General features: G+C 43.5%; 1 protein-coding gene across 4 annotated transcripts in view; it reads left to right on the top strand.

Annotated features, from left to right (window-relative positions):
• The window catches only part of TSC22D1 (TSC22 domain family member 1), a 94944-nt gene extending 69953 nt beyond the window's left edge, over nt 1-24991 (top strand). For 2 of the 4 annotated variants that reach the window (XM_065634025.1, XM_065634015.1), the window contains 2 exons: nt 22272-22323; nt 23579-24991. In XM_065634025.1, the coding sequence (XP_065490097.1) occupies nt 22272-22323; nt 23579-23836 (310 nt within the window). In that variant the 3' untranslated portion in view covers nt 23837-24991. Of the gene's footprint in view, nt 1-21547; nt 21836-22271; nt 22324-23578 lie in introns of those variants that run through there. The other 2 variants (XM_065634061.1, XM_065634070.1) reach the window with 2 other exon arrangements.
• The last annotated feature ends 312 nt before the right edge of the window (nt 24992-25303 follow it).

Below are 25303 nucleotides of genomic sequence, written 5' to 3'. Positions count from 1 at the left end.
GCACCTGCCGTGGTGGTTAAACCAAGGGCTGCTGGTGCGATACCGAACCACAGGGCTCCTAGTGGGAGAATGTGCTGGTGGAGAAACTGCTGTGCACAGACAGAGCCACCATAGGCTGGATGGTTTTGCTCCCCTGCTCAGAGAAGAGAGATTGGGAGTCTGAAATTTTAGATTTTTTTTTTTTTTCCTCTTTTCCTCCTCTCTTCCAAAAGCTGTCATCATAAGACAATGATGTAATGGCATTGGGTAATGAATTGAAGTGCTTGTCTGCCAGGGGAAATTGAAGGGCTTTGGCAGCTGCTCACTGTAGATTTAGTTTCTTAATCCTTTTTTTTTTCCCCCTATATTTCTATTTTTCCAGAAAAATCTGGCATTTCCAGAAATGCTCTTTCTGTTTTTCAGATGCTGTATTAAATGTACCAAAAAATAACATCTGCTCTTACCTTTCTTTTGGGTATTTTTAGCCCCTAATTCCTTTATCCTCTTCATTCCCTCATGCGGTTCCTGACCCTTTTCTCTTTAATGCCTCATTCCCCTTGATGTTTTCTCTGACTGCTTTTTCTCCCTGTTCCTTCCCTGCTTCCACTTGCCTTTTTCTATTACTTTATTCTCGTTGTTGTATCTTTTTTAGTTCACTGATGTGTTATTGTAGTTTCCAAATTTGTAGTTAGATGGTTTTCCTGTGGTTCTGTTAAATTTAGTTTCATGATAAATGCATTTATCAGTCTCATTCATAATAGCATATATAAAAATAATCTCTCTTGCTCTGTGAGATGGAGTAATACTCTTCCAAACCTCTATTTTGGTCTCCCAAATAACCCCCATCACTTTTACTTAGCTGATTAGAGCAATTAATTTCAAAAAAATGACTGATAATTACTGGTTATGGAACTGAAGTCCCAATTTCTGGTTTAAAAGAGGGGCATTTTAGCACATCTGTGGTGTCACACATTCTGTGCTCCCTACTGATAAGGGAAGAAATGAAAAAATAGTCAGGTCTCTGAAGAAAATGCTTTGTCAGAGGCACCTAATTTCAGAATTACTTGCTGTTGTTATGTAGACAGATAAGAAAATTCAAGGTTGTGAGTTCCAGTCTTTTCTGAAATAAACATTGCCAAACACGTTCAATTTAGAATGCTGGAACAGATGAAGGGTAAGAGCTGTGTAAGAGTTAATTGTTCACAGTAAAAATAATCAAGTATAGGATTAACACTGTCTTCTAATGCCTGCTGAAGGAACTAACCCTTCATGTTTATGGTCTTGTTAACACTTGAACTAATGTGGCTTAAGCATTCGGAGTGGGCCACTGATGGGATTCACTGCAGCAAAAAAAACCCTTGTTAATATCTGTGGCTTAAAATGGCAAGGCGTTCAGTTTGCTACCTGCAGTGTTATTTTTGTTGCTGCTGTTTTCCTGTCAAACCTCTTTAAGCACTTGTGTATGTTCACAGAAATCAGCTTATTTGAGAAGGTTTCATGGAAAAGAAAGATGAAAGGTCATGGTTGGACTCGGTGATCTTAAGGGTCTCTTCCAACCAAAATGATTCTATGGAAGTTATTTGTATGAGGACAGATGATGCACGGAATACTCGTCAGACCCTGGAGTTTCAGTTTCAGCAGCAAGTGACACCCTTTGTCCTTCTGTCCTTCTGCACAGACAGCACCTGCGTTGTGCTGCTCCTGAGAGGTCCTGCTGCAGCACCTCCCCTCCTGGTGGCCCAGGGGCCTGGTGGAGTGGCCTTTCCATTGGTAGCAACGGGCTCCTGGAGGGCTTTATTCTGGTTTAAACATCAGAAAATCATGCTTTTAGCTAAATCTCACCTTGCAGAGTGTCTGGCTTAAATGAAGAAGAGAATCAGGATAGCAAAGCGTTACTCCCTCCCTGGGAAAATGTTGGCCGTGGCAGAGAAATGCCATCTCTCTGGGGTCTGCAGCTTTCTTTAGGGCATGAAAGGTCATGTTACAGCTACTGTGCTCACGAGGCCAAAAGTGGTTGGTTGCTTCTGTATGAATTTGTGCTTGTGTAGTGCCTCAGAGGTGATGCTGCATTGTTCTACTGCTTGCCTCCTTTTTGAAACAGGCTAACTTGTTAAAAATAAGGTACTAGCCTCACAAAAAGCTTTTGGCCCAAACTGCGGCTTGAGCGCAGGCTGCTCTCTGGAATCTGAAAGAAAGGAAAAATTTTGGGAAGAGTTGTAGAGCTAAAAACTCTTCCTATATGATAATGATTAGAACTAGATTGTCGTAATTTAACTTAGCCCTTTGATATGGATGTCACCAAATGCCCAAGGAATGCCGGCTATGATTTAGTGTCGTAAAGTTCCTGTATTACTGAGGAGTTTCTGGTATCCAGGAATAGCTGTAACTGGTTGCTGTTAGCCCACACCTACTGATGTGTCTCAGTCTGGAGGTTTGGGCAGGATGCAGATTTGGTTTGTAATTGTCCTGTGAAGGTTTTCTCGCTAGGAAGGCTTGAGAGAGTCTTGCTTCGTGCTGCATCTATCTGTTGAAGTTAATTTACCCCTAACTGTGAGGCTCCATTTCATGGATTGTGTGACTAGCAACTTCGTAGTTCCCTAAAGTTTTCTCTTGTATGCACAGGTTGAAAAAACCCAGCTGAACCAAACGCATGTGCATGTGTACTGAGGGTTCCTTCCTCTCCAGTCTAGCTGAATGTCCATAAATCCTTCATTATTAATTTTGTGTTCAGCTGATGTAATATGAAAAATAAATTGACAATGCCTTGCAGCAAAAAATGCTGAGCTGCTGTTATTGTGCTGTGTCAGTCCATGTTAATCAGGGTTCTTGTTAATCGGAGATTCTGCTGGTTTGGATTTCGCGGGTGCTGGAGCAAAGGAAAGGGGCACTCCCTTTAGGCTGGGATAACATAGCGTAGCCAGGGTAGAGGTGCCTTACCTGTAGAAGTAGAGATACTGGGCTTGTCTCTTGTAGGCTTCATCTGATTTTACTGATCTCCACAACAGAAAAAGCAGTAACCAGTAAATATTTTAATGGGCAATACCCAGTACCAATGCTCACAATTCCTTCTTCCCTCCAAGATATTTTACTCATTTTTTATCATGTTTCTTTGTCCCAATAATAACATAGTTCCACAGCTTTAATACACTTCGAGGACATCTATTCTTCAATAGGATTAAATCCTAGAACTTTAGTGACTTCTGGTTAGTGGAATGTAAAGCACTCACTTGCTGGTGGCTCACTGTGGTTCTTGGAGAAGACTGACTCCCTGTAGCTGCTCCTTCATGCTTGTGGTGGCTTCCAGGTGTTCCTAACATGTATTCTTAAATCTGCTCTAGAGATTCAAATTCATATCTCCCTAGCAGGCAGGGTGGTTGAAGCTTCATATTGGGTAGTTTGAAAACTGTCTTTTCCTTGGGTAATGATCTCAGAGTTAACCAAGCAGAGTTTTACAGAGTCTCAGAACTATGTCATGTGAGTAATTTCTTTAAAAGAAAAGAATTGGGCTGGTTCTTGGAAGAAAAGTCTCTTGAGTTATTGAACTATAAGCTATTACTTCTTGTGCAGGAGCTGCTCAAGCTGCTGGTTGCTGACAGGTAGGAGGATACAGTAGGAAAGTTGCATTTATCTGCCTGCTTTTTTGGGTTCTCCTCCAGCCTCTGCCTCTGGCCATGACTAGATGTGGCTCCTGAGCTAGGTGGGTGTTTCAGATCCAGAAAGATCTTTCTGGTAGATGCTTCTTAATCTTGAGGATTTTCTTGTTGGCAGTATATGTAGTGGTACCAAGATAAAAACAAAAATTAAGTGGAAAACAGCAGGCTAATTCTGTGCAATTGTCATGCTCATCTTTGTGCAACTGAAAGCCTAACCTTATGTATCACTTGGTGATGACTATGAAGGCTGTATAAGAATATTCCTTAGATGTTCAGTTAGGATGTTAATAGCTAAAGTCATCTTTTTTGAGTTGCTTGATGGTGGACTGAAATAAAGCTATCTCTCTAACTGCACTTCAGTACATCTGTTCAAAATTACAAGGATAGCAAAGGTACAGCAGTGATTTCTGCCGCTAGCATTTGGGAATGAGAAAATTCTCAACCTGGCATCCACGCGTCTGTCTTTCACTTCAGTGCTTTGATTTCCATTGTGGTGCAGATGTCTTTGTACAGCTTTTATGTGATTTTTGCCTTTTCTTGTTGACAGTTTTATTTCCTTTGATAATCAAGCATGTATTGCTTCACTGATGAATTTTAATGAATATTTTCTGAAGTCAGATTTGGTTTTTGAGTGCTGCTGTCGCCGACTAGCAGCCTTGCAAGACACTTTGTGCCGAAGTACTCCATAAAGATTGATGGGAGGGTGGGGGGAACAAAGCATTGAAAAACAAACAACAAAACGAACAAACAAAACCGCCCAAAACAAACAAAAAACCCCACTACAAACAAAGCCCAACAAGTTATGATGCAAATGGCATCTGGGGCGTGCTCTGCAACTTCATTAACTTTCTTTGCTCTTTTTGAATACCTAAAGTAGTAGTCTTGGACGCTATGCTGTAATCATAAAAGAAACTTTGGAGATCCCAGTTACTTTTGGCTTAGGTCACTCTCGGTTCACTATTTTAGTAATTTTTTAACCCTTAAGCATCTTAAGGAATGCAAGTTTGTTACTTTAAAGCTTCCAGAAGAGCGTGAATGTTTGGTATATTTTCTGCTTTGTCAAGCACTTGTATGCAAATCAGAATTTTAAATTTATTCTTAGTTTGTTGCATCACATCAAAGTTGGCATTGTTACTGTAGGGCTTTTTATGTCTGTAGTCTAAAGGTTGGCTTGTGTTTTATTTTCTGCTTTTTCCAATGATAAAGTCAGGATTATTCAAGCTGTCTCTGAAGTCCTCTATAGTAGGCAGAAAATGAACCTGCGAAGTGTTTTTACCCCGCGAAGGTCCGGCAGCTGACGCAGTGATGTGTGACGTGCTGGGGAGCTCGTGCTCGAGTGCTGCGCTGCATTCAGGCTGACACAGTGAATTCTGCTGGCCGAATGCCAGATTCTTTCACTTACCAGGTTAAATCTAAAACTTGGGCTGATGGATTTTGTTTCAAAACAAAACTGTCACGGAGTACAGCAAGTTAAGTATCTTGAAATATGTTCCCTCCTCCCCTTTGGGCATGAGAGCGATGGGCGCGGGAGGGAAACCTAGGTATCCTGATGCTGCCATGCATGAAATCCTGTTGTTTTTTGTTTCACTGAATGCTAAAACTTACCCGTATCTGACATCCTAATGTACCCACAGTGATAACTCATCTGTGCGCAATCTGTCACTTTATATAACAGCCAGAATGGTTCAGGACAAAGGAAGGAAAGCATGGCTTGGTGCTGAATTCTTGAATGTGACAGGAGAAGAAAGGTGATCCTTGTACTTCAGGCATTTTTTGGCTGCAGCTAGAGGCTATTTTTCAAAGCAGTAAAAATGTTCCATTGCTTAGTTAATTCAGTTGACTTACAATTTCTTTGTGGTTTCTATTACCTGTAAGTTGTTGACCTGCACATAACTAAGCAATACTTCTAATTACTTGAAGGCACTGTAGCTGGAATCGTCAAATTTATGGGAATACTTACAAGCAAAATCACAGAGCTGCTGAAATACTTGCTTCTGAAGCAGTTACGTTTGAACACTTAATTTGATTTCAATCTGGTAACTGACAAAGCAAATCCTTTGCTGTTTTTCATGAAGGCAATAAACAGGACGAGTAAGATTCCTGTGGGGCACAAAACTCTCAGATAAAAAGGTAATGAGTTGCAATTAGGTGCTTTTAGATCAGTGGTATAGAAACCATTTTACTTGGCATAACTGGAGAACTAGCATCAAATGAAGCCTGTGAGTGTTACCTTACCACAGAATCATCACTAGAATTGGGGCTGAAGTATGAGGAAAGTTGATAAGTGTTCCCAGAGACTGAATTCCTGATGGCTTCTCTCCATGGGCTCAGCAGTGTACTTGCTTCTCTGCAGAATGAAGCACCTGAATATATTCAGTAGTCCTGCATCATACATGCGTGTATATATATATATATATATATATTTGCCTTTCATTTTCCAACTGATTCTGACACGATTTCTTTTAAGAAGCGAATTGCAAGGATTTTGGTGTAAGCTGATGAGGATGCTGCGAAGGTAATTTTACAGTACCGCTTTATTTGTGTGTGGGCATGTGTTGATAGAACAGTTATTTATCTTTCATAAATTACATTTGGTGCTTAGATTTGTGTCTCTTAAAAAATTGATTTCCCCCCCGACTTGTAATCCAACACTTAATGATCCTTCTGGCTACAAAGGAAACCCAAATTTGAGTCAGAGCAGCATTAGAACATTGGATATGCATGACTTAGTGGACTTTTTTTTAAACTGTCTTGACACAGCCCCTAGTGTGATGGAGTTTCTGTTCAGAGAACGTCTTGGAATAGGAAAGGAGAAAGCAAAGACTGTCCATGGGAAAGGTTATCATTGCTGCTTTCATCCCTTTCCCACCCCAGCATATTTCAATGCATGTCCATTGTTTTAGGCATCCTGGAAAACACCTGTGACCAGTGTGTGTACTGTATGCACAACAGTTGTGAGGAAGATCGTCTTCCCAGCTGATGTCGACCATGCAACTTTGCAGAGGGGAATGCAGGTGACAGAGATGGCAAGAACAGTGTTAAAGAGGGTTAGGAGACGAGCAGCTTAAATCAGCTCTGTTGGTGCAGTTCAGTGGGATACAGACCCAGCAGAGCCCGTCTGCCACTGGTCAGCCATGTAGTTTATAGCACAGCCAAGGGAGGTTGTAGGATATGTGGTATGTAAGATAACCTAACCAGTGGGATTCAGGAGCGATTATTGTTGTACTAAGTCTCTGATTATGAAAGGATATGTAAGGATGCCACTAGAATTAGAATTTCTGTTGTTGTTCAGCTTTCTGGAATTGGTTTTGAGCGTTCCTCTGTCAGCTTGATGCTTCGGTGCTTTAAAATAAGCAAGACTCCTTGCTACAAGTAAAATTTCATCTTGAATATTGAAGTTATTCAGTAATACTGGGTCAGACTTTCTCTTTAATAGTTGCTGATTGCTATAATTGGTCCCTTTGTTCTTAGCTGACTGTTGTTTGAAAGCCTGGTGAAAGTCCACTTCCTTCTACAAATCATTCCCCACCTTTTTTCTTTTAAATATGCAGTTGTACCATGTTGGTCTTCACTTGAAGCTTTCAAGAGTAACTCTGCTTTCAGAGCAAGTGTCCCTCTCATAGGGCCATTACATCTGTCTGCTTCTTCTCCAAGGACCAAGATCCTGGACTACAACTGTTCCACCATCTGAGTGGTCCCACCTCCATGGCTTTTTGGTGGGACTGAGAGGAGAACACTCCAATGAGCCATGGCTGTTACCCATTTCCATGCTGGAATGGACTTGATGTAATGAGAGAAACATTGATTGTAGAGTGGAACTTGCCTGCTTCACTATCCCTGCTGTGCTTTAAAAGGAACATGATGCTCTGTCCTTACAAACCAGGCCTACCAGGCTCTGGGAAGGCCTTTAAGAAATATTCTGCACTGTTTCACAGTTAGTAGCTCTGATGCCCAGTTTAAATTATCTGAATTCTCTCTTGGCTCTGGGATGGAGGAACTAATCCCACTGCACCTCTCCCCGGGCGCCGCCACCCTCCCCCCCCCCGCCCCCCCAAAAAAAGTTATTGCATTATTTCTTTTTGTTTTCTCCATTTCTACCTCATAACCAAAATACTCCCTTTGTGTGATGGTAGACTTGTTGGTTCTAATAAGTAGGTTTGGTTCTACTCCTCCTTCCTCCAAGCCAGACTCTTCTTTTTATCAGGTGATACCTGCTTCTCATGCCATCGGTCACCTCTTCAGTGCCTTGGCAAGCTACAACAGAAACACAGCTAAATAGTAGATGGCCATGCTCCAAGTCAACTTGTTTGGTCTTTCCATACTTTTTCTTCCCCACATAGTCTTACAAGGCAAATCTACTTGAGGACACACATCTGACATCGCTTTAGCAGGCAGTGGTAAGCCCAAGCATCATTTGTTAGGTTTGATTTCTGATTGTCTCCGCATTTTTGTGGTCTTGTTCTGATGGAAAAGTGTAATATCAATGTCCACGTTCTCTTGTGTGATGGGGGTTCCTGCACACATGCTGCAAGTAGCCAGCTTTTTCCATGGTGAAGAGTTATCTCTAGCTTATGTGTAGTCAAGAAAGGTGAAGCTCGTTGACTCCTCTACAGTGTACTGTGGGCAATCAACTCTTGTTCACACTGAAAAGTGTTCAAACCAGGATAGAGGAAGGAATATGTTTACATTGAAGCAGTGTTGGATAATGGTATCCATGCAAGTAGGATTCTAGTTACATGGTGTACATGTACTACAATGCACCAAAAATTCCTTACAGTGATCTGTGTTCCTGCGAGGAATCATATGCAATATCTGATTGAATTTTGAGTTGATATGTGATGAGTTTTTATTGTTACCTGGTCTGCAGAGGGCCCTGACCAGCTGCATGTCTGTAACTCTTGTCAGCAGTTCTTGTTATAATAGTGATCAGGGATAGGATTTGCCTGTGTAAAATACTTTTTAGCAACCCAGGTGCTGTCAGTTCTGTGTCTAATTGCAGTTGCCATTAAGCACTAGAACTTTGAGGCTAAGCTGCCTTTCCCTGAGCAGAATTAGCTACCTGGAGCGATTAACGTGTGCTTTACAAAAAGCGGGAACAGGCTGAATCAGCTTGAGAGTTGGCGAATTTGGCTCTGCTGAAAGAAGATGCATTTGTTTGAGATTCAAAAACCTAATCGCGAAGATGTTAATCTCTCTTGATGCTTTATGTAACAGGGCACCATGTGACCTCAGGATCTGGAGCGTCGTCACTGTTCGCCCTTCTTGTTTTTGTTGATCATGACCAACCACTGTTAAACTCTGCAAACTTTGAATGGAAGCGAGTGGATAATCTTTAACGGGCGAGGCTTTGTGATTCTTGAAAGTGCTGCAGAGTTCAGGACCCGTGGTTAATAGTGGAATGCTAATGCTAATCTTGCGGCTGCCCAGGACGGAGAGGTATTTCTCTCCACCTTCCATCTGGGGGAAACCGATCGGCAGGTCCTAAATAGATACATCAATGAAAGTGACACTTGTCCAGAGACACTGCTCTGACCAAATAACCATGAAAGTGTTATTCTTGGAACTGGAACAGCATCTAAAGAGGTATTTATAAAGTTTTTAATTTTTAGATGCTTGATTTGCTTGTGTTCCTACTTAAAAAAAAAAAAAAATTCTTAAACTATTTTGTTTGAGCAAGTACTTAAAGTGCCTCTCCTAAACTAAGGTGCTTTGCACTTGTTAAAACTATTTCAAACTGTTTCAAGCAGAGAGTATCATACTGGTTGGGAGTACTGTGTTGTGCAGGGTGGTTTGCTTATTCACTGAAAATCTACATGTCTTGAAAAACCTTTACTGCAATATTTACAATAATCCATATTATAAAATGTTTATCAGTACAGTACTTTTCGTTCCTCCTTTCATATAAAAAAGCCACATTATTCCAGTTATTTTAAATCTTAAGTGATGTAATGCTAAACTAAAAATGATACTTCTAACAGTAACTTATTATCAAAACAAGTTTGTATTCATTGGTATATTTTTATACATAATATATGCTGTCTTCTGTCTTGTCACATGTTCAAAGAAATATTTAGTTAATCAGCCTTGTTAAATGTTTGGAGAGGCATTGAAATATAGGCTAGTCTTCTGCAAGTTACATTTATTAACCTCCTTTTCCATATAAACAGTGAAATATGAAAATATGTGGTTTTGATCGAGTTCCTTTCTAGTGTTGAAAAGAAATGTGAGGTAACTGGGTGAATAGGAAGAGTTATTTTACTGAGTTAAAAATACATGACAGTGGGGGGGAAAAATGCCCTGACTCTTCATGCTGCAGAGTTGTTCTGTGTTCAGAAGGCAAATACCTTTCTGTGGAGGGGAGCACAGAATGTGTTCTTCATAACTTCTGATCTCTGAACTGGTGCTTTGTGCCACACCCTTAAAATCCAAACCCCTTGCTCTTATTATATAATAACTTTGACAAATACCAATTAATACATTTCACTTGATATTCTTGTCATGCTATATTTGTAGTATTGCCCGTGGTGAATAGGTGCCTCTTTAAAGAATATAAATTTATACATTGGAAAGCTTTTTTAAAAAAAACAAAACAAAACTCAATTTTTATTTCTTCAGCAATCGGCAGTTTCTGAAAACATGCTTGAACTTTCAAATGAATGTTAAAAATATACTAAATTTGATTCATCTGAATGCCTAAGGAAACCAATGTAATGGAAATCTTCTATAATAGTAGTTGAAATATAATGACAATGGGTATGTTATGCTTGAGCAGTGTGTGTTCAACAATGACCTGTGTCATTGTGTGACACTGAACAAGAAAGGTAGTATCGATAAAATTGTTTCCTACCACAAACCGATCTATTCTACAAAATCTATAATGAAAAAAGTGTGATGGAGCAGACATCTAATTTTTCTTTAACCTTTCTGCATTATTAAGAGGTTTTGCTTTAAGTGATTTTTACAGATATGCATAGCAGCATGATGTAGCACCTCTAGTCATAAACCAAAATCTGCATCTGTTAATACTGTACAGAAAATTTGGATATTTTCTGCTGTATTTGTACTAAGCGAGCTGCTTCCTGTTTACTTCTCATTTGCTTTTGTTTCCTCTAGTTTCTCTTGCAGAGATGCTGGTTTTGCTCTAGTTGTTTTTCTGTGAATTAAGGTTGTCTGATTCTCATATCACCAAACATTGCAAACCAAGGAGAAACTTTCAGCTCTCTTGCAGCTGCTCTTGGCTAATGTTGCACATAGTTACATGTTCTTTCCAGAACTGACCCTACTGAATGCGTGGAGCAAATCCAAAGAAATGTCTGATTTTTCTCTGCATTAGGCATAGGGTCTCTTTTTGAGAGAGAGTGCAGTTGTGTGCGACTCTCTGGAGGAAAGAGGAGCAATTTCCAGGTCAGGCATCTTGTTTAAAACTTTGAGGATAGTGACACAGTTGGTGGATCTTTCCCATTTGCAGTCCTTTGTCAAGGGCAGGTTACAGGAGACTCAGAAGGGCTTTCACTCCTAATAACATTCAATACTTTATACTTTCTCAAGTTTGGCGGTCAGAATGAAGTCCAAGATCTAGAGTTCAGGCACTGGAGCTCCATGAAGGTGCTTCGAAAGGGAGATCCCTAATGTCTTCGTGCTACTGCAGAGCTGTCTGGGCTCCAGGCAGCTGGAAAAGGTGATTACATGGGTGTGCAGGAGCTCCTGCTTCCCTTGGAGCGCAGACCACAGGTTGGTGGCCATGTCCACCTGAGATCCGGTGTATATCAGCACCTCTCCATTTTCGTACTGAGCAAACAGTGTTGTAGCATCCTCCATATTTCTTTTTGAAACTTGGTTGGAAACACAGAAGATGTGAGCCTGGGGAAAAACAAATCAGGAGATGCTTCAGCCTCTTAAGTATGGTGTCAGCTGGAAGAAGGGAGTGCTGGGTGTACCTGCTTGCTCTTGGGATGGTTGAAATGGGCTGTAGTCGGTTAAAATACATGAATAATACTGAAGGCAGGGACAAAACCTTCAGTCTTGCGCTGTTATATTTGGGTCACCCCTATGAGAATTTCAGTAACTTCAGGTTGTTTAAAGCATACCTTAGTGAAAGGCCTCTAGTCTCTATCTGATGGTATCAAGGGGTAGAAAACCCACTATAGTTATGAGCTAGTCCTTATTTTTAAAAGTCAAGCTTTGATTCATCATGAGATAAATATTAGAAGGACACTAATACGAAAAATTAAACCAAAAATCTTAACAGCTCCTGAAACCTAGTATTTTCTCTATTTAAAGGTATTTTTTCACTCAAATTGCATCTCAGTCCTTCGAAGGATCCTTTCAAGTACCTTGACATCTTTTGGTTTATCAGTGTATGTAAATCCCCAGCCCCAGTCTTTGAATCTGTTCGATGGGTCTTTTGGATGCATTTCAGTTTATCAACAGCTTGTTGTAAAATGCTGAGCTCTTCAGAAATGGGGCTGAAAAACAGGTTTGGGCAAACTAAATCAAGGCAGGAGCCTATCTCAGTTGCGCCAGTGCTACCCTGTGACTCAAACATTCACTTGCAAATATTTTGTTTATAGCTGTCGTGATTGCTTGTACTCGACCTGCTGATTGATGTTACCTACCTGCAATTAGCAGTAGCTGGAAAGAGTCAGAGAGGAATTCCCCCGGTCAGTACCTTGTGTGGGAGCCTGTGATGCCTCCCTGGATGGGAGGCTGCCTGGAGGTGGTTTTTGTAAGAGGTGACTTGTCCTCTGTGCTTGGTGGGACACTGCAGCACTGGGGGCTTTAAATCCTGTGTCTCAACGGGGTGGTTTTTTTTTTTTTCTTTCTCTCCTTCCTAGAACTTGACAGCAGTGTGGCAGCTCACCGTGTTGGTGCTGTAGAAAAATGGGCATCTGGGCTAACACCCTGCGTGAGAATGAGGAAACGCACCTGGGAGCTGTTTTGGACTCCCATGTGTTACTAAGTGGGTTACTCATCTCAGACTTCTGATACTGGAATTGGTTGGGTTTTGTTTTTGTGGGGGTTTTGTTTTGTTTTGAGGCTTTTTTTTTTTAAGCCGCAAAGGTTCAAGGTGTCATCTTAATGACAGTGGTTTCTGGAGGATGAGGTAATTGTTTTCGAGAAGTACCAGGTGCCTGACACAGTATATACATGAACTCAGACCTTGTTTTTGGACTCTTGTAACAGCTAATGAAACATATTTTAGGTGGATATCCACCAGAAAACAGGCATCAGCAGTATGAGGGAATAGTCTGGGCTGCTTCATAAACAGGATGCCACGCATAAATTTAGCCAGCTCTGCATAAAGACAATTACCTGGTTATTGAATAGGTATGAAATAATACGCTGTAATCTTCCCTTCACAAGTTGTGTATTAAAAGATTAAAAGCGTATCTTCTGCTGTTTGCAAAATGTCTGGCTCAAGGGGTGACTATATGTCAGTGGTGGCCGCCACAGACCTGACGGTCTCGAGGTGCTTGCTGTTCGCAAGCTAGAAGATGCAGTCCTGTGGAAAATCAGGGATTTCTGCTGCCTGGGGTTCCTTTAGAGGAGCAGTAGGGTACTGAGGAGGGCTGAAATCTCACTTTTGAAGGAGAGCCGGGATTTTAGGATGTACAGGCCTTCTGGAGGTGATGTGGACCTATGCCAGCCATTTGTAGTCTCTGGCCTAGAAAGGTGCTCTGGCGACATGTTCAAAATATGCTGAGCCAGCACATCTGTTCTGACTGTTCTCTTTGGTTTGCAGTGTGTCAGAGTTACAGGAATGAAGTGTTGTGCCAAAGTGGGTAATATATCTCTAAAGCCATAAGGCATAGTCAGGTCAGTTTTAAATATCTATTTATTTCTCTTTAGGTCATTTTTAAGGACACCTCATTTCATAGTCTTACGTGCTTTCCCAGGTATCTTGCATTCTATTTCGAAACGGTATTGCTTTACAATTTCTTCCTTCAGCAAGGAGAGAGTAAATGTTTTTTACGTAGATATACTCTGTTGGGATTTCTGTGATTATGAGTCAGCAGGATTTGTGTCTCTTAAATCACTAAAGCTATGTTTGGATTAAGAAGCCTGGGAATACTTTCTCACTCCAGGGTGTAGCTGTACCTGTTTCTCAACACCGTAGCAAGTTGGAGCACAGGCATACATCAGATTCCTTTCAGGTCCTTGTTTCCACAGGAAGAGTTCTGGGGGAAAAAAAGCACAGTCTGGGTAGGAAATCGTCCAGCAAATGCCTGACTTGGTGGTTGATAAAGGGGAGCAAGACTTTGGGGTACACCACACTGTGCAATAAATCCAGTAAATCAGGTCACATTCTTATGTGTTTCTGGAAATTCCCCACACGCTTCCTGAATGGGTGGAGGTACATGGGGGTTGATTTCTTTAAATGAAAGTTTCCATTCAGGTATAAAAATACCTTTAAATATGTTAGAGTGAATTCAGCCTGTTAAAGAGCACTTCTGCTTGGACGGAACAAGAAGCCTTGAATTTTCTCTAAACTTTTTAGGGAGTCACCGGAAGATGGTAGACTGTGGGTTGAGTAGAGTTTTTTGACCACTCCGAGATTAGGAAATACGGTATTACAAATTTGTGTAATATACATGCGTTAGAGCCAGAGGAGTTAATCTGAAGATCATTCACCTACTTGTTCATTGGTGTTGCTAAAATGTTTGAAGCCATTTGTCAGTGATTGCAAAGAGAATTAAATTGAAGGAGTGCAAATGGACGCCTGGATGGGGGTCTGTTGTCTTGTGGGTTTTGCCGAAGAAGAAAAGTAGCATTGAACTTTCACCTCATTGTCTTTATTGTACCACACGTATAAGTGAGCTGCAGACTTATTTAACAGAATGGCCTTAAAAATGTTTCTGCACAACAGGGTGGTAAAGAGTGATCTGCCGCCTCAAAAGCCGAGTAGTGATGGACCTTCCTCCTCGTTCATGGCAGATTGGGTTCCACCTCCCGGCTGCTCCATTCCTGCACTGTGGTCTTGCATTTTGTTTATGTACTTTCCTCCTTTGATAATCACTGACTGTTTTTGACAATTTCCGTAGAAGCTAGAGTAGGGAACTTCATTCCCATCTTCCTGAAGACCATGAGATAATGCTGGTTAAGGATTTCTTCCTGGCACCTTTGAGTTGGCTTCTAGTGGGATAGACTTCTGTGGGAAGTACAGGCTTAATTTCCAGTGTTGAATTGAAATGTGACCATCAAAGGGAAAATGATATTCAGTGAGGAGTGTATGCTAGCTGTTATGCCATATAAATAATTTCTTAGTAAGTGTGACTAAATTACTAGCTGATCCAAGATTTCCAATATAGTTTCAAGGGGAACAATTAGCAAAAGGAGACAAGGTGGGAAAAGAGGAAGGAAGAGACTAAGTGGTTAAAAAAAAAAAAAAGTATAATGGGCATAGGCTTTACCGGGGGCTGGGGACAGGGAAAATGAAGGGAATTGAAGTTTTCCGTCCCCCTCCTTCCACAATTAGTACCAGTCATTAAGACTGTATTCCCATTTTGTGTGACTTGGTGTGACTTTTCTACAGCCTTGAGGAAACAGATGATATTGAGAGTTTAAAAAGAACAATAAAAGATGACCCTTCTCAGTTACAGGTTAAATGGGCTAGTTTTTAATTAGGTGACTAAATCCCACTGTGTGCTATCAAGATAGGGTGGGATGGGTGAGTGTCAACCACTGTCCCTCCTTGGGCTGTTGCCCCTCCTGGATCACAGATGCTGTTCAATATAGAGAACTTCAGCTTTCCAAATGTGTGTCATGTCACTGCACCAAACCACTTCCTATACTTGCTATGTTTCTTTTGTTATGTTAGGTGTAACTTGAAATGCTCCAGTGACTCTCTTTCCTCTCCTCTTCATTTAATTTTGGAGTACGTGGTTGAAAAATCTGATGTTTACAGTTAAAACAAGTGGGATTAAATGCTCGTCTGAGTGGGTTTTACTCTGAGGTGTTCCTGGCTTTGAGAAAGGCATTGCCCATGAAAGCTACTTGTAAGACCAGGAAATTGAATGCTCTTTTTATGAGTTGAATATGAAATTATTTAAACCAAATTTCATTTTGCAGAAAGGAAAAAATGAATTTCAGCTTCATGCTTCAGGTAGTAAAACTTAAAGATTGTAACATCACTTTTGTACATACGCTGTTTTATGGCACTAAATGTTTTTTCTCCCCTTCCATCCTGGGGACAGGACAGCATGCTGAGTGAAGTCGTTTGCCGCTTTCTGGAGGAAATAAAATCAATTTCTGGCTCAGATGTCTCACTGAAAACTTTCAGGATGCCAACACGGTTGGTGGATCTCTTCCCACTTGCAGTCCATGGTCAAGGGTAGCTCATGGGATACTGGGAAGGCCTTTCACTTTTAATGAAGTTACTCATTTGAAGCTTGGATATGAAATTAGGGAAGCCTGTGTTTCCCAAACTAGATGTTACTGCAAACGTGTAACCCTTTAAATTTGGGTGGTGTTGCATCTGGATGCAATTTCAGGTTTTGAGGTAGGGTAGACCTCATTTGACTCTATGAGGAGACTTTGAAACTCGCTGAATGTGCACAGAACAGGGCTCTTCATCCCAACCTGGCCTGCTACATGGTCATCTACGAATAATGACCTCAGGGAAGGGGATGCTGCATGTACCTCTCCAAGCATCAGAATTGCTTTAAGATGGCTTGTATCTCCTTGCAGAGCGCTCTCTGCCTAGTAAAGTGTGGATTATCTCTGTATTTGACTATATCTGAGTACTTGACACAGACCTTATGATTTATTTTGCCCATGTTAAAATTGGTAGAATCATTATAATTCTCATTAAAAACAACTGGGATTGACTTAGCAATTAGTTGCCTGTAAAAGAGAAAGAGGATATCCTCAGAGGAGACAGTGAGAACTGCCCCTTGTTTGTCTTTTGATCTTACATGGTTATCTTCTTGCTTTAAAATGCAGCCTTCTGTCTCCTCTGCAGAGTGCACAGCATGATACTTCTGTGTATGCATTGTCATTAGAGATACTGTCAGGTTATTTCCAGAACCCCAGCAGGCTGTATGTATTCTTTCCACTGAATATTTATTTAGTTATGCTTGCACATCTGGCCAAAAAAAAAAATACAAATATAGTACTTTATTTCACTAGCATCTTGCTTAGCTTTCACTTTTATCTGTTTTTCATGGAACTGAAAACCACTTCCTAGCAAAACAAATTATAGATGCAAATAACTTTTCTATGGGGGAGGATAAATACACATTTAGGAAAACCGACAGAGTAATATCTGGTAGCAAGAGGTTCCTCAGTTTAGCGATAGTACATAAATTGAAATATGCAGAATTCAAACTAGAAATAAAGTACATTCTAGCCTTTGGAGCTGAGCAGTAGGTTCTTAATGGCTTACGTTCTTTAAATCAGAATACTAAATACAAGTTTGGGGCTGGAAAAGGAAGTTGTCTGAGACCGTGATCTTTATTTGGACTATCTGAATGTGATCTTTTTTTTTTTTTCCCCCCCTAGTATGTTAAAAAAACAATTATGACTGTGGGAAAAGAAAATCATTGAGTAGTACAAGATAGGCTTATCTTGTACCTTTACTGAGATGAAGGGAAAAAAAAACCAAACAAACTCATGGCCTATTGAAATAAATAGTCCTCTAGTCCTTGATGTCAACTGCAGCCAGAGTCCTCTTTAGGTTGGTTATTGGCTTGGAGCAATTCTGCATAAGTTTCATACTGGGAGGTTGCTGTCAAAACACAAAGAGTTTTGAATTTATGCATTTTAAGGCAGAATAGTGCTTTGTTGTTTATTGATAATTTTTAGATGCCAAGTGAAATGTAAAGTCAGATGTCATGTAGAATCTAATTACCGTAGTCTTTTATGGAGTAATTAACAGTTTTTTCTTTTTTTTTGTTAACCTGTTCTGTACTTTGTAGTTGAAAACTGTAGTTGAAGCCACAGGATCTGAGCCCGTCTATAGTGTAAAGCGAGAGTGTGCTATGACAGAAATTGTTGTTTTCCAGTTTCTGGTGTGGTCTCTTTGCAACATAGTCAAAAGACAAGATTTATTTTAAATTCAGGAGATGCTTGTAGGGCTTTTTAATGTTGTCATCTAAAGGGAGCAAGTTACTTGAAAGATACTTTTTTTTTTTTTTTAAGTGAAAGAAATTTTTAACACGCACACAGAAATACGCCAAACCAGACTTGCATAGAGACAAAGTGATTCTGTGCCGCAGCTTCCCTCATTATGTGCTTAAGATGAAAAGCACTTTTTTCAAGTGCTTAGCATGATTAAATTGAGACAAGAGGGAATTATTTAGTGGGAGAAACACAGTGTTTAAGAAGTGAAACACTACAAAAGGTGAAACGTGCTAAAATGTCTCTGACTACTGTATATGTTTCAACTTCAGCAGTTAATTTGAGGATCAAAGACGCTGGTGAACTACTTGGTTAGCGTTATTGTATTCTGCTCTGCTCGGTTCTCAGTAACCCTATCAAGTCTTTTTCTATTACTTTATGCAGTTCGTGAACACCTGGGGTGCTCCATGGATGTGCAGGTTTCCAAAGCGTGTGGCCCTCCGTGTGAGGGGACTCCCAACAAATGTCCCCTTATTGCCAATCCAGGGCTAACAGGGGCACGAATTGGTCCAGCACAGCGCAAGCCCAAAAATCCGGAATTCTGCAGCCTTTTCTCACCTCTGCTCCCAGGAATGCAAAACTGGAAGCTTTTGTAGGAGTCGAATATCGTGCAGTATCTGTTAACGAGGTGTTAAAAGCGATGGTTACAAGGTTTTGAGTGACAGGGTACTCTGCTTGACTCCCTTCAAAGGGGGTTGTAAGGGAGGGTGAGTCAAAACTGCATAATTGGGGTAAAGTAGGTGTTGAATGTCGTGGTGGAAGAGGCAGGAGGGGAGACAAAGCAATGAGCAAGCAAGGGGAAATGGAGTCTGGAGGATTATTTTCCTCAGATACTTTTATTTCATAAATTAGACTTTATTTAGATTTTATTTTAAATTTTATTGTTTTATTTTTGCGTAAATGAAATTTTATTTAATTTTTAAAAAGCAACGGCAAACCCCCAACCTTTAAATAAGGAGTTGAGTCTCTGTCCCTGCCAGGCAGATGCCAGGGTGTGAGGTGAACGTCAGAGGTTAGTGATACTCCCTCGCTGCTCAGTTTTGGGGATGAAAGTGATACATGTAATGAGTTTTTTTATTTCCTAGATGATCTGAGAGCTCAAAGCTTTCTCAGCCATCAAGAGACACTTACGGTTTGCTTTTTTTATAGAGTGGGCAAAGCACAACATGCATATTAATGTGCAGTCCTACTTATGCAGCTGGAAGCTTTCCGTTGAATCACAACTCAGCTCGTAGGCATCTAAAAATAAATTAAGGAATTTGCTGAAAGCCCACTGAAGCTAATGGAAGATGGTTAATGACTTTACTGGGAATTGGATTTAGGATCATGTCTGTATCTCTTCTTCATGAGGATGTATTAATATAGACTAAAGAGGGGGAAAGTTATTGTTAATTTAGTCTGAGAGTCATATCATTTTTTCTGCCATAAGTGGATTAGTGGCTTTTAATAATTGACAATCCTTATGGCAGCACCAACAATCATCCTGGAGTGCATCCATGACTTATTTTTTCATGTATAAATGAAAATACATACAAATGTTTGTTGCCTATCCTGCAAGAGCAAAGCAAGTGTTTCAAGGGTATGTCTGTTCAGGCACGTGTGTTTGCGATCTTGAGTTATTTTGTAAGAATCTAATTAGCAGAGATAGGACTTCTCACTTTTTATACCTAACCTGATGTTTTCTGATTAAGAGCTTCAGGGTACTGAGGTTGCCCCTGAGCTGCAATTTTGTAAACTCTGGTGTCCCAAGTAACTGCCATGGTGAGGAGTCATTTGAGACATTACTGATTTCCAAGCCCCAACCCTTCATAAAACATTAATTTAGATCAACTCTAGGACAGGAGCTGATACAAATTCCAGTACAGATGATGTGCTTTTGGAGCTGTTTATTAAATGACTCGCTTGATCACCGCATATGATGCGTACCATCATGTGCAGTTAACTAACCTCTGGTAAGAAGGTGGTTAGTTGAAGGGTACGCACAATATATGATTACTGATGTTTGTCCATCAGGACATGGGAAGCTGGAGCCTGATGCATATGTTTTAATGTGTTGCTTCTAATTTACTTGCTATTACATTTGCAAGTCAATACGGGCAAGGAGGTGTTTTTAAAAAAACCTTCCTTTAATTTTCAGCCTGTTAGGCATTATTCTGTGCAATTTCCCCAGGTACCCTGAGGGCAAGGTAAGCTGTGCCCTTGTGGGATGTGCATCGTATGTGGTACCCGGAAAGCGGCTACGAGGACCTGTTGTTCTTAAATGTGACCTCTCTCGTGAATAGGATTAGTTTGTACTACTCTGCTGGCATTATTGAATGAAAGAATAGTAGACTAGGACAACATAAATAAACTAAGAAGGATGATGCAGATACGCAAATGCTAAATTTAGCTTTAAGATGATTATTCCGTGCCTTCTGGCTTTCCTGCTTCTCTAGGAGCAACACCTGTGACATATATATGACTTATAGTTCTTGGGAGAAGTGTGCTGTACAGAATTGAAGAGGATTTTGGCTTTATTTATTTGGCTTTATTTTTGTGCCTTTAAGTCATGTAACGCCTGGTGAAAGTGCTGGTCTAGAAAATAGTGTTTTTAGAGGTTGGTTGTTTCTTGTGGCGATATTTTGCAGTAGTATAATTTAGCCCTGGGTCTCCTGAAGTGTTAACGGTAGAGAGGAACATTCGGACTGGCTGTGACTGCAGTGGTTGTGTTCCATGGCACACAAGAGGAGCATAAAGCATTTGTTGAGAAATGCACCACAGTTAGGTGGGAGAAGGATTTTTCCTAAATTATTAGTGCACGTGCTGCAACTTTTAAGACCATAAGTGTGGTATGGTACAATCTAAAAATGAGGGAATAGACATTTCCCCTGTAAATGTAGAAGAACATCAGCTGGCTTACTAGAAATCTGCAGGTTTGTGCTGCGTGTGCTTTTTGTGGACGATTTGATGGCTGAATATTTTTTTTCAGAAATGGGTTTGTGTTCCAATAAGGCCTATATGAGGGAGAAACAGGGATCACTGCTGTATTCGCAGACCTATAGGTGTGTGAAACAATTGCACCTGCCGTGGGCATCAGTGTGTGCATGCGTATCCTGCGTTTACCGCTTTTCACAGACGAAAGCGGGTACGGGTTTTATTCTCCGGGGCTAAAACTTGCCGCGCCGGGGGCAGCGCGCCGGTGTCGGTCCGGGCCGAGGCGGTGGTCCCGGGCGGGTGTCCCCCTCCCGGGGGGCAGGCGGGCAGCCGTGGGAGCCGGGGCTGGTCGTTACCGGCGGGGCCCGGCCCGGGCGGCGCTGCCGGCTGCCGAGAGGTGGCGGTGTCGGCGCGGCCACGGGCGGCCCCTCGGCGGCGCGGCCGCGCTCCCGCCGGCGGCGGCTGGCAGCCCGCCGGGCCGCGCTGGGCTTCCCCGCCGCTCCACAGCTCCTGATATATTATTAGTATATATATATGTGTGTGTATATATATATATTGTTTTTTAATTCCCTCTCCATTCTTGCGGGTGAGCATCGGCGCGGTGAGCCGCGCTCCTGCACCGCGCGTGTCAGAGTTTCGCGGGTATTGGGGGGGGGACACACGATAGAGTGAGTCCTCCCACGCGTGCGGGGTCGTCCCGCGTGGGCGCTGCGGGGCGGGCAGGGCTCTGCCGGTCCGAGGGGGGCGCTGCGCGGGGTGGGGGAGCGCTCCTAATGAGATGCGACGGGGCGGGGCCCGGATGGCGGCGTAGCCAATGGGCGGCGGCGCCGCCGCATAAATTATAGGGGGTGGCGGGATGTCCAGGTTTTGTGCGGCGCGGCGGAGCGCTGACCTCGGAGCTGGCCGAGCGCAGCCCCGCGCCCCGCAGGGTCCCGCCGCACGGCCCCGCCGCCGCCCGGCGGAGCTGCCCCGCCGCCCGGAGCTCCCGCACACGTCCGGAGAGAGGGAGACCTGATTTCCCCGGGGAGCGTTTCTGGCCGCGATTGCATGAATGCCCAATGTTGTAGACCAGTGGCAATGGATCTAGGAGTTTATCAACTAAGACACTTCTCGATTTCTTTCTTATCGTCCTTGCTGGGCACCGACAACTCGTCCCTGAGGCTCGACAGTAGGTAAATAAGTGTTGTGTCCGAGGGGCCGTGCCGGCGCGGCGGTAGCGGGGCAGGTGAACGCCGGGCTGGCTCCTTTGTCCGGGGGAGCCGCAGCGGCGGCACCGGGCGCCCGCCTCGCCTCGCCTCCCCGGGGGCGATGCCGTCCCCGGCGCGGAGCGCTTCTGCCGCAGCCTGCAATTAAGCTCCATCTTCGTGGTCTGCTGGGAGCGGGGGGGGAAATGTCGGGATATCTGATCCGGCTGCGGGCGGGGGTTCGGGGCGGCTTCACAGGTTGCTTTGCTGCATTGGAGCATCCCGGTGAGGCGGCGGAGGCGGCAGGGCAGCGTGAGGATGACTTTCTCAGCCAACTGGCTACCAATGCCCGCGTCTCTTGGCTCTTAAATAATTCAGCCGCTGCTAATGTATGGTGTGTTTTTTTTCTCTTTCTTTCTCGCAGCTCCTCTGGTGCAAGCGTGGTAGCTATCGACAACAAAATCGAGCAAGCGATGGTACGTACCGATTGGGGCATAAAACCTCGTTGATGTTTAAAGCAGTAAACAATATCGGGATGCGGCGGGCGATGGTTAACCCGTGCGCGATCGTGTTTTTCTAGCGGGGCCGGGGAGGGAGGGGGAAGCACGGCTTTGGTTGGGGTTTGTTGTTTTGGTTTGGGTTTGGTTTTTTTGGGGTTGTGTTGTTTTTGGTAGGTTTTTTTTGGTAGTAGTTGTTTTATTGATCAAAGGCTTCCAGAGGGGAGGAATGCGCTCGTTTCTCTATCGATGCCGGGGAGGGAATGACGGCATCGCTTTCGGCTCCTGCATCTCCAAACGATTGATCCCGGCTCCATGCGGCGGGGGAGGGGCGCTGCTGGGGCAGAAAGCGGCATTTGTTTGTGAGGTTGTACCCCCGCAAAAGGGAGGTATTTTGGAGTACTTAATTTTATTTTTTTAACTCCTCCAAGCGCGTCCCACTCCGGGACACCCCTGCCAAACGGATGCATCCCCCGCGGGCTGCAGCCGCAAGCGTCCTCTGCCTCTGTGCCTTTCTCCCGGCGGCCGGCACGGGCGTCTCAGTGCCCGGGAACGGCAGCAGCCCCTCGGGGGCCGCCGGGCCGGCCCCCGCCCTGCCCCCGGCGCGCTGCCGCCGCGCTGCGCCTGGGGCCCGGCCGCCCTTTGTTACTGGAGCGGTGCCTGGAGCCGCTCTCACGGGAGGCTCTGCCGACTGTTGCTAGGCAAACTGCGAGCCTTTAACTCCCGGCTATAAATAACTCGGCCGCCCATTGGCCGGGCCGCGCTCTGACGTCAGCCGCGGCCGCGCAGGGCCGGCGGGAGGGAGGGAAATGCGGCAACCTGCGCTGAGAACTGGCTGCAGCCGGTGCGCGGGGGGCGGGGCCTGCCTGGGGGGCGGGGCTGGCCTCCGGGGGCGGGGCCTGCTGCGCGCCCCGGGGCCGCACGTGTGTGACACCCCCAGCCCCCCAATTCCCGGTGCTGTCCCCGGCTGGGGCGGCCGGGCTCTGGCAGCTTTTGGCCGCTGCGAGGGAGGGCTTTGCCCGGCCCGAGTCCCTCCGCTGAAGGGCTGCTGGCCGCGGGTCTGGCCCAGGGGGCTTGTGGCGCTCGTTGGGATGCTGCTCTGTGCCAAGCAGGGCTGGGTTTGCCCCGGCTCACTGCAAAGCTGGATCTGCTGCATGTCCAGCTTTGCTGGGTGGGAGCCCCAGCCTGGCACGGGGCTGCTTTCCTAACACGTACACTCTCCTCTGCTTTTCAGGATCTGGTAAAGAGTCACTTGATGTACGCGGTAAGGGAGGAGGTGGAGGTCCTCAAAGAGCAAATCAAAGAGCTGATAGAGAAGAACTCGCAGCTAGAACAAGAAAACACTCTGCTAAAAACACTTGCCAGCCCGGAACAGCTCGCCCAGTTCCAAGCACAGCTGCAGACTGGTTCCCCGCCTTCCTCTTCCCAGTCACAAGGGACAACGCAGCAGCCTGCTCAGCCGGCATCACAGGGGTCAGGGCCCTCAGCGTAGCTCAAGATGTCATTGCCATCATGATCGCTGGCCTCTGGACTGCCCGGAGCAAGAAGGACTAGCGGGAATCCGCCGCAGCCACCCTTCATCCATTTCAATGCACATTGCAACCCAGACTGAGGACTCCACGCCCTGCGCACATCAGGAGAGGCTTCTCCCCCCGCGAATTACGCACTCATCTGTCTCTCTCTTTCCTCCCTTTCCCCCTTTGGCTTGAAGGAGTCTTTGTTCTTAGGTTGATTGAGTAAAATAAACTTCTTCCAGAGAATTAGCACAAGTACACTGGGGACTTGCAGCTTCTGCAAACGGCTGAGAAACGAAGCTGCGTGCCTGAATTTTTTTGGTTTGTTTTTTAAATCTTCCACTCATCCAGTGATAAAACTGATACAAGTGCTTTTCGAGCTTGGAAATATGAAGAAATAGACTGGAGTAAAAAGCGATGGCTCAATCCCCCGTAGTGCACTGGGGTTCCAAAGTGAGGACTGGTGCATAGGATCTAAGGAACAGGGAGAAAGGTAAATTCAGTGTTTAACACTTAATTGTCACCTGAAACCTTAAGTGCAAATATTTGCACCGTTTTCTGAAGCAGTGGACAGGTGCATAAAGCTGTATTATATATAGAAAGCAGGTAGGTGACGTACAGTTGGGTCATAGGATAATTACAATGAAGGTTATTTGCCTACTGTATATTTGTGTATTTAGTGTAATTACTTTGTAAAATAGAAAACTGTAACTATTTAGGTTGTACAGATTGAAGTTTAGTTGTTTCATTGGTTGATCTGAAGAAGTTTGGAAAGTTGGTTTTTTTTAATGCTACATAAATAAGAATGCACCTACGCAACTGTTCAGAATTTGGCAGATTTATGCTGTTTGTGTAACTTCTGAAGTTCCCTGGCTGCTGATTATCTTGAAGTAAATCTTTGTTCATTGTAGTTTGGTTCAAGACAGGAAAAACCACTCCAAAAATTATCAAACTCTGCTAGCAAAGAATTAAAAAAAAAAAAAAAAGATTTCCCAGTATGGATTTTTTGCATATGATCTGTATAGTAGTATGCATATGTTTTTGTGCATGTTCTCTAAACAGTTGTAACACGTCAATGTATTTAACTGTTGCACTTGTCAACTTTCAATAAAGCATACAATGTTGATAAATCACTGTTTGTATATTGTGCTAATGTTAACTGCAGTCACTTCCAACATGTTGCAATGCAGTTTTACATGAGCAGGGAGGTCAGGAAGCGTAGGTCTGGGTGTGAGAGCCTCTCTGTTGGCTTCAGAGCTTTAGTCTCAGCCAAAAAATGCAGCTCCCGCTTTCTACTGTTTCTTAAAAACACAGCGAGTGTGAAGTCAAATTAAGGGAGAGTTGGGGGCCTAAGAGCAAAACTTGTTTTGGTCCAGTCCTGTACAGTCAGGACTGTTGTGTGGTTCTATACGTTGAGTAGGAGATAAGCAGGAGCACAGACTTCA

The sequence above is a fragment of the Caloenas nicobarica genome, chromosome 1 (assembly GCF_036013445.1).
Source record: "Caloenas nicobarica isolate bCalNic1 chromosome 1, bCalNic1.hap1, whole genome shotgun sequence".
In the NCBI taxonomy this organism is placed as follows: domain Eukaryota; kingdom Metazoa; phylum Chordata; class Aves; order Columbiformes; family Columbidae; genus Caloenas; species Caloenas nicobarica.
Note: the sequence above shows the minus strand (reverse complement) of the source record. Positions and strands in the feature narration are given on the sequence as shown.